The sequence below is a fragment of the Hyperoodon ampullatus genome (genome assembly GCF_949752795.1).
Source record: "Hyperoodon ampullatus genome assembly, chromosome: 11".
NCBI classification, from domain to species: domain Eukaryota; kingdom Metazoa; phylum Chordata; class Mammalia; order Artiodactyla; family Ziphiidae; genus Hyperoodon; species Hyperoodon ampullatus.
Genome location: NC_136924.1, coordinates 56,614,388 through 56,629,776, shown reverse-complemented (window position 1 = coordinate 56,629,776; position 15,389 = coordinate 56,614,388). Strand labels below are relative to the sequence as shown.

General features: G+C 40.3%; 1 protein-coding gene across 1 annotated transcript; it reads right to left on the bottom strand.

Annotated features, from left to right (window-relative positions):
- Positions 1-1,499: 1,499 nt before the first annotated feature.
- On the bottom strand, positions 1,500-14,970 carry TMT1A (thiol methyltransferase 1A; the record flags this gene model as incomplete). Its single annotated transcript, XM_079715059.1, has 2 exons — positions 1,500-1,736; positions 14,473-14,970. 2 exons carry the CDS (start codon positions 14,968-14,970, stop codon positions 1,500-1,502), a joined length of 735 nt encoding a protein of 244 aa, XP_079571185.1.
- Positions 14,971-15,389: the final 419 nt, after the last annotated feature.

Sequence of the window (15,389 nt, the reverse complement as noted above, 5' to 3'; positions counted from 1 at the left end):
TCCGAACACTATTTATCTACCTCTTTACAGATTCACAGCTTTCCTATTTTGAGGCGGCTCTTACAAAGCGTATCTAATTATTGAAGGTTTCTCTAATTACAGTGGGCCTTTTCTTTGCCTGCAATTTACTACATTCAGCAAAGTATATGTTAGATAATAAGGAAAATGAACCCAAGAACTCTAACTGCTTCATATAGTTTTATGGATATACTGAAGTGTCAAATACAATCTTCATCTTAAGAATTGAAGACTGGAATGCAGGGAAACAAACTCTGGTGGAATACCAGAATAAAAAACATAACAAAGCTGGGCAGAACTAGGTGTGGCATCCTGGTACATTAATTTTGAAAGCCAGCCCAATGATACTAAGGACAACAAATAGATTCAGATTTCTTTTAAAAAAAAATCTGTGCTGTTTAGGTTTGGAGTTTTCAACTAGTTAGTATTTCTTTATTTAGTTTGTGAATTATTAAGATTTTTTTGGGACTTCCCTCATGGCGCAGTGGTTAAGAATCCGCCTGACAATGCAGGGGACACCAGTTCGAGCCCTGGTCCGGGAAGATCCCACGTGCCATGGAGCAACTAAGCCCGTGCACCACAACTACTGAGCCTGTGCTCTAGAGCCTGTGAGCCACAACTGCTGAAGCCCGTGCACCTAGAGCTTGTGCTCCGCAACAAGAGAAGCCATCACAATGAGAAGCCCGCATGCCGCGACTAGAGAAAACCCACGCACAACAATGAAGACCCAACACAGCCAAAGATAAATAAATAAATGAATGAATTAATTAAAAAAAGATCTTTTCACATCTCCCTCTTCAAAGTCTTCTTTTGAGTGATTTAACTGCTAATTAGCATCAACCTCTCAAAGAGAGGGTAAAATTAAAATCTGTTGGGTAATAATTTAAATAAGACAGAAAAAATTTGAAGTTACTGAATAAAGTAAGGTTTGAGGATAATGGTGGACTTCAAGTATGAAAGCCCATTGTTTCCTTTAAGGGAGAGTTCAAAGCTGTTTTGTTTTGGTTTTGATTCTTTGTGAGACAATAGAAAATAGCTAAATAGGTTACAACATAAACTTTTAGTGATGAAATTCAAATTTACCTAAAAAAGGGGGTTCCTTTCTCCCAATTAGTTTTTTTTGTGTGTGTGTGTGTGGCTGTGTTGCGTCTTCACTGCTGTGTGTGGGCCCTCTCTAGCTGTGGTGAGCAGGGGCTACTCTTTGCTGTGGAGCATGGGCTCTAGGTATGTGGACCTCAGCAGTTGTATCACGTGGCCTCAGTAGTTGTGGCTCATGGGCTCCAGAGCACAGGCTCAACAGCTGTGGCACACGGGCTTAGTTGCCCCACGGCATGCGGGATCCTCCGGACCAGCGATCGAACCTGTGTTCCCCACATTGGCAGGCAGACTCTCAACCACTGTACCACGAGGAAGCCCCCCAATTAGTATTTTAAGTGTAAAACCAAAACCTTAAATTATTCGAGCTCTTCAGGTCTCAACTCCTATTTCACAGCATATCCGTAGATGTGAGGGCGCAGGAGCTCCCAGGACAGGGGGGCCTGTAAGTGCTGCAGCTTCAGCTTGGAGAATTGGGCCCACTCCAGGGCCTTCCAGCTCTCTCTGGTCAGGTTGCACCCATCAAACAGAAGGTACCAGACAGGATTCAGGACCTGTTGCCAGAAGTAATTCCAGGTTGAAGGCTTAGCTGCTACATGCTCCATGAAATAAAAAGCTCCTCCCTGAGAAAGAAAAGAAAAAAAAAAACACATCAAGGATTTTAGTTTTGGGGAAAAAAATTTATAAGATGATTTTTTAAAATTAATTAATTAATTTATTTTTGGCTGCACTGGGTCTTCATTGCTGTGCACGGGCTTCCTCTAGTTGCGGTGAGCGGGGGCTACTCTTCGTTGCGGTGCACGGGCTTCTCATTGTGGTGGCTTCCCTTGTTGTGGAGCACGGGCTCTAGGCGCGTGGTCTTCAATAGTTGTGGCTCGCGGGCTTTAGAGCGCAGGCTCAGTAGTGGTGGCACACAGGCTTACTTGCTCCGAGGCATGTGGGATCTTCCCGGACCAGGGCTCAAACCCGTGTCCCCTGCATTGGCAGGCGGATTCTTAACCACTGGACCACCAGGGAAGTCCTATAAGATGATTAAATGTCAGATTTCAGTGGCCCCAAAGGCCAACTTCGTGAGAAGACATGGAGAAATTCAAACTTACTACGATACTATTCTGGTTAATAGTATCATCTTCTGTCAGATTTTATACAGAGTTGCCAATCTATATTTTCTGTTCATAAAGGTAATACATAATAATAGTTAGAATTTAAAGCAGTTACTGCATGCAAGATCCTGTCTGTAAGGCCTATCACATGTTAACTCAATCCTCACAATACACTTATTTGGTAAGTATTATTATTATCATTCCTGTGTTCTACAGATGAGGAAACAGTCACATAGAAAATAAACAACTTGCCCAAGGTCATACAGCTTACAAATGTCAGAATCAGGTTTTTACCTTGGGTGGTCTGGCTCCAGAGGCTGGCAATACTGTCTCACCAATATTATTTTAGAAAATACAGAAAAGTTTAAAAAGAAAAACAGTCAACCATCTTTCATCACCTCAAGACAACTACTGTTAAGATTTCGTGGAAGATGGTGGAGTAGAAGGACATGCACTAATTCCTTCTCGTGAGAGCACCGGAATCACAACTAACTGCTGAACAATCATCGACAGGAAGACACTGGAATGCACCAAAAAAGATACCCCACATCCAAAGACAAAGGAGAAGCTGCAGTGAGATGGTAGGAGGGGTGCAATCAGAATAAAATCAAATCCTGTAACCACTGGGTGGGTGACTGACAAACTGGAGAACAGTTATACCACGGAAGTCCACCCACTGGAGTGAAGGTTCTGAGCCCCACGTCAGGCTTCCCAGCCTGGGGTGTCCGGCAACGGGAGGAGGAATTTCCAGAGAATCAGACTTTGAAGGCTAGTGGGATTTGATTGCAGAACTTCGACAGGACTGGGGGAAACAGACTCCACTCTTGGAGGGCACACACAAAGTAGTGTGCACATCAGGACCCAGGGGGAAGGAGCAGTGACCCCATAGGAGACTGAACCAGACCTACCTGCTAGTGTTGGAGGGTCTCCTGCAGAGGTGGGGGGTGGCTGTGGCTCACCACGGGAACAAGGACACTGGCAGCAGAAGTTCTGGGAAGTACTACTTGGCATGAGCCCCCCCCTTCCCCCCCACCCCAGTCTGCCATTAGCCCCACCAAAGAGCCTGTAGCCTCCAGTGCTGGGTTGCCTTGGGCCAAACAACCAACAGGGAGGGAACTCAGCCCCACCCATTAGCAGACAAGCGGATTAAAGTTTTACTGAGCTCTGCCAACCAGAGCAACACCCAGCTCTACCCACCACCAGTCCCTCCCATCGGGAAGCTTGCACAAGCCTCTGAGATAGCCTTATCCACCAGAGGGCAGACAGCAGAAGCAAGAAGAACTACAGTCCTGCAGCCTGTGGAACAAAAACCACATTCAAAGAAAGATAGACAAGATGAAAAGGCAGAGGGCTATGTCCCAGATGAAGGAACAAGATAAAACCCCAGAAAAACAACTAAGTGAAGTGGAGATAGGCGACCTTCCAGAAAAAGAATTCAGAATAATGATAGTGAAGATGATCCAGGACCTTGGAAAAAGAATGGAGGCAAAGGTCGAAAAGATGCAAGAAATGTTTAACAAAGACCTAGAAGAATTAAAGAACAAACACCTAGAAGAATTAAAGAACAAACAGACATGAACAATACAATAACTGAAATGAAAAATACACTAGAGGAATCAATAGCAGAATAACTGAGGGAGAAGAACGGATAAGTGACATGGAAGACAGAATGGTGGAATTCACTGCCACAGAACAGATTAAAGAAAAAAGAAAGAAAAGAAATGAAGACAGCCTAAGAGACCTCTGGGACAGTATTAAATGCACCAACATTCGCATTACAGGGGTCCCAGAAGGAGAAGAGAGAGAGAAAGGACCTGAGAAAATATTTGAAGAGATTATAGTCGAAAACCTCCCTAACATGGGAAAAGAAATAGCAACCCAAGTCCAGGAAGTGCAGAGAGTCCCAGGCAGGATAAACCCAAGGAGAAACACGCCAAGACACATAGTAATCAAATTGACAAGAATTAAAGACAAAGAAAAATTATTAAAAGCAACAAGGGAAAAACAACAAATAACATACAAGGGAACTCCCGTAAGGTTAACGGCTGATTTCTTAAAAACTCTACACGCCTGAAGGGAGTGGCATGATATACTTAAAGTGATAAAAGGGAAGAACCTACAACCAAGGTTACTCTACCCAGCAAGGATCTCATTCGGATTTGACGGAGAAATCAAAAGCTTTACAGACAAGCAAAAGCTAAGAGAATTCAGCACCACCAAACCAGCTCTACAACAAATGCTAGAGGAACTTTTCTACATGGGAAACACAAGAGAAGAAAAGGACCTACAAAAACAAACCCAAAACAATTAAGAAAATGGTAATAGGAACATACATATTGATAATTACCTTAAATGTGAATGGATTAAATGCTCCAACCAAAAGACACAGGCTTGCTGAATGGATACAAAAACAAGACCCATATATATGCTGTCTACAAGAGACCCACTTCAGGACACATACAGACTGAAAGTGAAGGGTTGGAAAAATATATTCCATGTAAAAGGAAATCAAAAGAAAGCTGGAGTAACAATACTCATATCAGATAACATAGACTTCAAGATAAAGACTGTTACAAGAGACAAGGAAGGACACTACATAATGATCAAGGGATCAATCCAAGAAGAAGATATAACAATTATAAATATATATGCACCCAACATAGGAGCACCTCAATATATAAGGCAAATGCTCACAGCTATAAAAGAGGAAATCGACAGGAAAACACAATAATAGTGGGGGCTTTTAACACCTCACTTACATCAATGGACAGGTCATCCAGACAGAAAATTAGCAAGGAAGCACGAACTTTAATTGACAATAGACCAGATAGATTTAATTGATATTTATAGGACATTCCATCCAAAAACAGCAGATTACACTTTCTTCTCAAGTGCACCTGGAACATTCTCCAGGATAGATCACATCTTGGGGCACAAATCAAGCCTTGGTAAATTTAAGAAAACTGAAATCATATCAAGCATCTTTTCCAACCACAACACTATGAGATTAGAAATAAATTACAGGGAAAAAAACGTAAAAAACACAAACACATGGAGACTAAACAGTACATTACTAAATAACCAAGAGATCACTGAAGAAATCAAAGAGGAAACCAAAAAATACCTAGAGAAAAATGACAACAAAAACACGATGATCCCAAACCTGTGGGATGCAGCAAAAGCAGTTTCAAGAGGGAAGTTTATAGCAATACAATCCTACCTCAAGAAACAAGAAAAATCTCAAATAAACAGTCTAACTTTACACCTAAAGGAAGTAGAGAAAGAAGAACAAAAAAAACCCAAAGTTAGTAGAAGGAAACAAATCATAAAGATCAGAGCAGAAATAAATGAAATAGAAACAAAACAATAGCAAAGATCAATACAACTAAAAGCTTGTTCTTTGAGAAGTTAAACAAAATTGATAAACCTTTAGCCAGACTCATCAAGAAAAAGAGGGAGAGGACTCAAATCAATAAAATTAGAAATGAAAAAGGAGAAGTTACAACGGATACTGCAGAAATACAAAGCATCCTAAGAGACTACTAAAGCAACTCTATGCCAATAAAATGGACACCCTGGAAAAAATGGACAAATTCTTACAAAGGTATAACCCTCCAACTGAACCAGGAAGAAATAGAAAGTATGAACAGACCAATCACAAGTAATGAAATTGAAACTGTGATTAAAAATCTTCCAACAAACAAAAGTCCAGGACTAGATGGCTTCACAGGTGAATTCTATCAAATATTTAGAGAAGAGTTAACACCCATCCTTCTCAAACTCTTCCAAAAAATTGTAGAGGAACACTCCCAGACTCATTCTAGGAGGCCACCATCACCCTGATACCAAAACCAGACAAAGATACTACAAAAAGAGAAAATTACAGACCAATATCACTGATGAATATAGATGCAAAAATCCTGAACAAAATACTGGCAAACAGAATCCAACAACACATTAAAAGGATCATACACCATGATCAAGTGGGATTTATCCCAAGGATGCAAGGATTCTTCAATATATGCAAATCAATAAATGTGACACACCATATTAACAAATTGAAGAATAAAAACCATATGATCATGTAAATAGATGCAGAAAAAGCTTTTGACAAAATTCAACACCCATTTGTGATAGAAACTCTCCAGAAAGTGGGCATAGAGGGAACCCACCTCAACATAATAGAGGCCATATACAACAAACCCACAGCAAACATCATTCTCAGTGGTGAAAAACTGAAAGCATTTCCTCTGAGATCAGGAACAAGACAAGGATGTCCACTCTTGCCACTATTATTCAACATAGTTTTGGAACTCCTAGCCATGGCAATCAGAGAAGAAAAAGAAATAAAAGGAATACAAATTTGAAAAGAAGTAAAACTGTCACTATTTGCAGATGACATGATGCTATACATAGAGAATCCTAAAGATGCCACCATAAAACTACTAGAGCTAATCAATGAATTTGGAAAAGTTGCAGGATACAAAATTAATGCACAGAAATCTCTTGAATTCCTATACACTAACAACAAAAAAATCAGAAAGACAAATTAAGGAAACAATCCCATTTACCATTGCAACAAAAAGAATAAAACACATAGGAATAAACCTGCCTAAGGAGATAAAAGACCTGCACTCTGAAGACTATAAGACACTGATGAAAGAAATGAAAGGTGACACAAACAGATTGAGAGATATACCATGTTCTTGGATTGGAAGAATCAATATTTTGAAAATGACTGTACTACCCAAAGCAGTCTACAGATTCAATGCAATGCCTATCAAATTACCAATGGCATTTTTTACAGAACTAGAACAAAAAATCTTAAAATTTGTATGGAGACACAAAAGACCCTGAATAGCCAAAGCAATCTTGAGGGAAAAAAACGGAGCTGGAGGAATCAGACTCCCTGACTTCAGACTATACTACAAAGCCGCAGTAATCAAGACAATATGGTACTGGCACAAAAACAGAACTATAGATCAATGGACAGAGTAGAAAGCTCAGAGAGAAACCCACGCACCTATGGTCAACTGATCTATGACAAAGGAGCCAAGAATATACAATGGAGAAAAGACAGTCTCTTCAGTAAGTGGTGCTGGGAAGACTGGGCAGCCACATGTAAAAGAATTAAATTAGAACACTCCCTAACACCATATACAAAAATAAACTCAAAATGGATTAAAGCCCTAAATGTAAGACCGGACACTATAAAACTCTTAGAGGAAAACATAGGAAGAACACACTTTGACATAAATCACAGCAAGATCCTTTTTGACCCACATCCTAGAGTAATGGAAATAAAAACAAAAATAAACAAATGGGACCTAATGAAACTTAAAAACTTTTGCATAGCAAAGGAAACTATAAACAAGACGAAAAGACAACCCTCAGAATGGGAGAAAATATTTGCAAATGAATCAACAGACAAAGGATTAATCTCCAAAATATATTAATAGCACATGCAGCTCAATATTAAAAACACAAACAACCCAATCAAAAAATGGGCAGGAGACCTAAATAGACATTTCTCCAAAGAAGACATACAGGTGGGCAAGAGGCACATGAAAAGCTGCTCAACATCACTAATCATTTGAGAAATGCAAATCAAAACTACAATGAGGTATCATCTCACACTGGTTAGAATGGGCATCAACAGAAAATCTATAAACAAAAAATGCTGGAGAGGGTATGGAGAAAAGGGAACCCTTTTGCACTGTTGGTGGGAATGTAAATTTACACAGCCACTATGGAGAACAGTATGGAGGTTCCTTAAAAAGCTAAAAATAGAATTACCATATGACCCAGCAGTTCCACTACTGGGCATATACCTAGAGAAAACCATAATTCAAAAAGACACATGCACCCCAATGTTCGTTGCAGTACTGTTTACAATAGCCAGGTCATGGAAGCAACCTAAATGCCCATCAACAGACGAATGGATAAAAAAGATGTGGTTCATATATACAATGGAATGTTACCCAGCCATAGAAATGAATGAAATTGGATCATTTGTGGAGACATGGATGGAGCTAGAGACTGTCATACAGAGTGAAGTAAGTCTGAAAGAGAAAAACAAATATTGTATATTAACGCATATATGTGGAATCTAGAAAAGTGATACAGATGAACCAGTTTGCAAGGCAGAAATAGAGACACAGATGTAGAGAACAAACGTATGGACACCAAGGGGGGAAAGCAGGGGTGGGGGTGGTAGGATGAACTGGGAGATTGGGATTGACATATATATACTAGTATGTATAAAATAGATAACTAATAAGAACCTGCTGTATAAAAAAATAAAAAACAAAAAAAAAAACCAAAAAAGATTTTGTGTATACTTTTATATGAATATGTATTTTTTTCTAAAACTAGGATTGGAATATACATTCTGTTTTATAATCTGTTTTGTTTTATTTATGTATTTGAATATTATTCTAAAAGATGGTTTAAAAAAACCTTTATGCAATATTTCACACCACTGAAGTTACCATCTCTTATTTAACCATTCTCATTTAGGCTATTTCCAATTTTACATTGTTATAAATACTGTTACAGTGAACATCCTTATCCATAAATCTTTGTGACATCTAAAATTATTTCCAAATAAATAACTTGCTAAAAAGTGGAATTGCTGAATCAAAAGTCTGTGCCTTTTTAAAGCTTTTGGTACAGGTTGTCAGATTGCCCTTTGGAAAAGTTGTAGCAGTTTGCATTCATACTAGCAATAGATGTGAACGCCCGTTTCCAATAAACTCTCATCAGTACTTTTTTCTCCTATATCTTTGTCAATTTGATGTGTAATACGGTATTTTTGATAACCTGCATAGCTTTAATATTCGTACTTGTAACATCTTTTACTAAACCTTATTATTTGGATTTCTTGTTTTCTGATTTGTCTGTTAATGTCCATTATCAGTTTTTTCTTTTTTTCTTTTTTCTTTTATTTATTTATTTGGTTGTGCTGGGTCTTAGTTGTGACAGGTGGGCTCCTTAGTTGTGGCTCACAGGCTCCTTAACTGTGGCATGCTCACTCTTAGTTGCAGCATGCATGTGGGATCTAGTTCCCTGACCAGGGATCGAACCTGTGCCCCCTGTGTTGCGAGTCTTAACTACTGTTTCACAGGGCAAGTCCCCACTATCGGTTTTCTAATAGGCCTTTGGTTTTTTTCTTACTGATTAGTAAGGGCTTTTAGTGTAATTAGACTACATATACTACAGATGTTTTCCCTTGTTTGTTGTTTGCCTTTTAATTACAATTTTTTAAACTTCCCCTTCTTTTATTTAAAAAAAAATCTTTAAATTCATCTGAGTATTGTTCTTAGGCTCTGCTTTGCAAACCTGTGGGCATCTGAATCCATATCTAGTACTGCCTGGGACTAAATAACCATGTCTTATACTGTTTTTTTTTTTTAGTTCATTAGTTCATGTCTTTTATTAACCAATATATACAATAACCTGTCTTCTCGTTTGTTGAAACAATAGGTCAGACAACATTTGCCACAGTAGTGTTTGTCAAAGTGGCTGGCCATAGAAACTCCACACCACATTTATCTGAAGGGCACTCCCAATGAAGGTGACTGCTTTTGCCATTCTGATCCACCTTACAGTATTTCAGGACAGCCAGCTTAACCTTCTTTCTCTTTTTTTTCTTTTGGCCGTGTGGCTTGTGGGATCTTAGTTTCCCAACCAGGGATCGAACCTGGGCCCTCCGCAGTGAGAGTGCAGAGTCCTAACCACTGGACCGCCAGGGAATTCCCAACCCTCTTTCTCTTATGCTTTTTCTTCATGGGAGTGGTGTAAGACTTCTTCCTTTTCTTAGTACCAGCACGAAGTCTCAACAGAAGATGAAGAGTGGACTCCTTTTGAATGTTGTAGTCAGACAAAGTACGTCCATCTTCCAGTTGCTTGCCAGCAAAGGTCAGTCTTTGCTGGTCAGAAGGAATTACTTCCTTATCTTGGATCTTGGCCTTTACATTTTCTGTTGTATCCGAGGGTTCGACCTCGAGAGTGATGGTCTTCCGTGTCCGGATCTTCACAAAACTCTGCATCCTGTTGGCGGCACCACCACAGATGGTGGATCCAAAAAGCCTATGTCTTATACTTTTGTACCATTGTCACAGGATGTAAATGATAGGATTTATTTTATTAAAATACTGAATCATCTAAAAGTGTTACTAAATTCATGGTTATAGATATATTTTATTTATTTATTTATTTTTGCGGTACGTGGGCCTCTCACTGTTGTGTTCTCTCCCGTTGCAGAGCACAGGCTCTGGATGCGCAGGCTCAGCGGCCATGGCTCACGGGCCCAGCCGCTCCGCGGCATGTGGGATCTTCCTGGACCGGGGCACAAACCCATGTCCCCTGCATCGGCAGGCGGACTCTCAACCACTGCGCCACCAGGGGAGCCCATGGTTATATTTTGTCACTAGGTATTTTATTTGGTCAGTGGATGCTGTGTGTAAATTACTGTCATATAGGAGTTAGTAACTGCTGTTTTCATCTAGGACGGTCCTATACATATAGGTCAAGTCTGGACACAGTCGAGGCTACATATTATTAAGGAGTCTTCAGAAGTTTTCTACTTATCTACCTCTGGGGTAAAGGGTGAAAGGCACCAATGATTACCTCCCAAACCCAGGGTGACTGTCCCACTCTCCTTAGCCTCTTCTAGCCTCCCTAGTGTTGGCTATCCCAGGCAGAGTTTAGAGATGGAGTTCCTCCAGATCTATGGGTAAGTGTAAGTCCTGTGTTCAGGAATGGAAAACTTGAAATTTCCTGATTGAAATATTTTTTTCCATAGAAGAGGACAGGAGAGAAGAGGTGATCCAGGCCTGGGGAGGTTGCTGATGCCCTCTGGCTTACACAGGTTAAGCTAGAGTTGGTTGTTACCCATTCAGGGGACTGTCGAGTAGACAGCTGGGTATGAAGATCTGGAGTTAGAAGAGAGATCTGAGTTTGATACTTAGATTTGGAAGCCATTTGTGTATGCATGGTAATTGAAAACATTGGGGGTACATGAGATTGCACAGGGGGTGTATATAAGTGAAATGAGAGCTAAAAAAGAAACTCCAGTGTTTAGGGGATGGGCAGAGGAAGGAAAGCCAGCAAAAGTGGTAGAAATGTTGAAGTCAGATAAAAAGCCCCAGTGACAAGCACTGTGGTACAGTGATAAGAATATTTGCATTAAAGTCAGACATAGTGGCTGTGTAACTTGAGGCAAGTTTCTTAACTCCTCTGGGTCTGTTTCCCCAATCCAACATGAAGGCAATACCTGCTTTAAAGGACCGTTTCCTACATGAGAATGTAGGAAAGCTCCTGGTTCTGTTCAGCAGAGAATGGGTGCTTTGGAGGAGCTAAGGAAGACCACCAAGAATATGATCCCCTAAGGGCACTCTCAGTGCTTAAACCAGAGATGACCATTATTTGCTTTTCAGAGGTGTTGTGAGATTAGTAACACTGTAAGCAAAACATCTAACTGCGCCCAGTCTTAGGACACAAGAACCCAGGATTTGAGTATCAGAATCAGACTTTTTTCAGTTACTACTTTGACGTTGGCCTATCCTTGAGCCAAAGACAGAATTACAGTTGGCCCTCAGTATCCACAAGTTCTGCATCCTTGGATTCAACCAAATGCAGATCAAAAATGTTTGGAAAAAATCCAGAAAGTTCCAAAAAAGCAAAACTTGAATTTGCCACATGCTGGCACCTGTTTACGTAGCATTTACATTGTATTAGGTATTATAAGTAATCTAGAGATGATTTAAGGTATATGGGAGGGTGTGCATAAGTTATATGCAGATACTGCACCATTTTACATAAGGGACTTAAGCTTCTGTAGATTTTGGTATTTGTGGAGGGGACAGGGAGGGACCTCGAGGAAATTGAGGGACGACTGTATGTTATTGCCTCTAAACACTATTTTCAAGTCCTTTTCTTTCTGAGGAACTTCCTCTGTTAGAAAATAAAACTGGGGATTACAGAACATCCATTTCCTCTAGTATAGTAAATTCAAATGTTAAGATATCCATACTTGAGACTTCCCTGGTGGCACAGAGGTTAAGAATCCGCCTGCCAGTGCAGGGGACATGGGTTCGAGTTCTGGTCTGGGAAGATCCCACATGCCGCGGAGCAACTAAGCCTGTGTGCCACAACTACTGAGCCTGTGCTCTAGAGCCTGTGAGCCACAACTACTGAGCCCGCATGCCACAGCTACCAAAGCCCACATGCCTAGAGTCTGTGCTCCGCAACAAGAGAAGCCACCGCAATGAGAAGCCTTCACGCCGCAACTAGAGAAAGCCCGCACACAGCAACAAAGACCCAACGCAGCTAAAAATAAACAATAAATAAATAAATAAATTAAAAAAAGATATCCATACTTTATATTCACCTATGTTTAGAATAAAACTATTTTAAACTAGTTTTTAAACAAACCATAAAGGTAATATGTGAAAATTACATATAGGTATAAAGAATTTCAAACTATACAGAGAGGTATAATATGAAAAGTAATTCCTTCCCCTCATCCAATTCCCTTCCCAAGAGGTAACCACTGTTAATAGTTTCTTGTGTATCATTCCCATTAGCATAAATACTTATATAGGTATATTCTCCCCCCCACACACACAAATGGACTTATACTGTATATAATATTCTATGCTTTCATTGCTTTTTAATTTAACACTGTCTCTTGAGGAGATAGTTTTTTCATATCAACATAGGTAACTCTTCCTTGTTCTTTTAACAGCTGCACAGAAATCCTTTATAGGATGTGACAGTTTACTTAACAGCCTCCTACCTCCTGTTGCTGGATGTTTAGGTTATTTCCAATTTGTGGTATTACAAATACTGTAATGAATATTTTCGCATATGAATGAGTTTTTGCACATTTGTGCAGTATAGCTATAGGATAAATTCCTATTGGATGAAGGAGGACGTGTCCTTGAAAATTTGATATTATGAAATTGCCCTCCAAAGAGGGCACTTCCTCCAGTTGGGGTAATCCAGTCCCCCAAACTCACCCCAACACCATATTGAACTTAAAAGTCTCTGACAGTGTAGTAGGTAAAAATAGTATCTTGCTTTAATTTCTTCTTAATTGAAGTATAGTTGATTTATAATATTATATTAGTTTCAGGTATATAACATTGTGATTCAGAATTTTTATAGATTATACTTCATTTAAAGTTATTACAAAATAATGGCTATATTTCCCTGTGCTGTAGAATATATCCTTGTTGCTTATTTATTTTATACATAGTAGTTTATACCTCTTAATCCCACACCACTATCTTGCCCCTCCCCCCTTCCCTCTCCCCTCTGGTAACCACTAGTTTGTTCTCTATATCTGTGAGTCTATTTCTGTTTGTTATATACATTCGTTTGTTATATTTTTAAGATTCCATGTATAAGTGATATCTTGCTTTAATTTGTTCTTTTATTGCAAGACAACATTTATATCATATATTGGCTATTTTTATTTATATTTCTGTTCCTGTGCTTTGCTTACTTTTCTCTTTTTTAAAAAACTGATTTAAGAATTCTATTGATCTTGATTTGTAATGTCTTTTTTTTTTATTAAAACATTTTTTAAATTAATTAATTTATTTAGTTAGTTTTGGCTGCCCTGGGTCTTTGTAGCTGCATGCAGGCTTTCTCTAGTTGCTGCGAACAGGGGCTACTCTTCGTTGCAGTGCAAGGGCTTCTCGTTGCAGTGGCTTTTCTTGTTGCAGAGCATGGGCTCTAGGCGCACGGGCTTCCGTAGTTGTGGCATGCGGGCTCAGTAGTTGCGGCTTGCGGGCTCTAGAGCACAGGCTCAGTAGTTGTGGCACACGGGCTTAGTTGCTCCGTGGCATGTGGGATCTTCCCGGACCAGGGATCGAACCCGTGTCCAGCTTTGGCAGGCAGATTCTTAACCACTGGGCCACCAGGGAAGTCCTGTAATGTCTTTTAATATGAAGTTAACGCATTATCTATCATCCTTGGCAAATATTTTTTACAAACTTTTTTGTACTTTAAGTTTTTTTATACTCCTTTTTTTTCTCTGCAGCAGTTCTAAAATTTTACATATTCATGTATTATCAGTCTTTTCCTCTATAGCTTATTTTCCACTCTAAGATTTTTTTTAAAATTCAGCAGTGTCTTCTCTAGTAGTTCTACTTTTTATGTTAGGGTGTTTGATCTACCTGAAATTGATAGGGCTGCCCTTGTTGATAGTGGTTACTACTAACCAGCCCTCACACCCTGTACTCACCGGCCTCAGCACTCTGCACACTTCCTGGAGGATCGGCTCCTGGTTCTTCACGGAGCACAGCACCAGTGTGCAGACCACCACATCCATGGAGTCGTCGGCCACCTGGTGCAGGTCCTCCCCGGCAGCCACCAGGAAGTGCTCAAACTGCAGGTGTCGGTTCTCAGCAATGCTCTTGATCAAGAACTTCTCAAAGTTGGGGTTGGGATCAGTACAGGTCACCCGGCATCCAGGTGGGTAGAACTTGAAGTTGGACCCTGTGCCGCAGCCCAGCTCCAGCAGGGAGAGCTTCCCGGAGGGGCCCGCAAACTCCTGTAGATTGCTGAAGAGCTCCCGCTTCTTGCTCGCCATCTGTTCGTTGTACATCACAGTGAACCTTGCCAAGAAGTAGGGGAATGATTTTTTGCATATCCGGTTCCACAAGCCCAGGAAGTCCAGCAGGTACATGGGAAATGCCAGGATGCAGACGGCCAGCCGGAGGATAAAAATGGTAAGCGCCATCACTCAGAAGAGAAGAAAACAGATCAACAGTTAGAGGCCTGACTCCTTTAATTTCAGGAAGTAGGTTTCTGGCCACATTCCAGAGCCAATCAGCTGCAGAGGAAAGAACTGGTTGTGCTGGAATGACGCAGCTGAAGTAAAATCTCGGGCAAGAGGCCCATTTCACCCAGTTAATAGATGTTTGCCAAAAGTTGCCTCATAGCTTACTTTTCATGAAGTAAAATGAGAAGGTTCTCAGCTTTTCCTTAGAAGTAAGGCTGATTACAACCCATTATTACAAATCTATTCCTGCTTGGAGACTACTGCAAGTTTCCGGCTGAAGTTTTAAATGCACAGCATACTTAACAGCCTGTCTGGTTCTCCAGTGACCTCTGCTAAGAAAACAGAATCCGTGGGTGGAGCCTGGTTAAACCACTGCC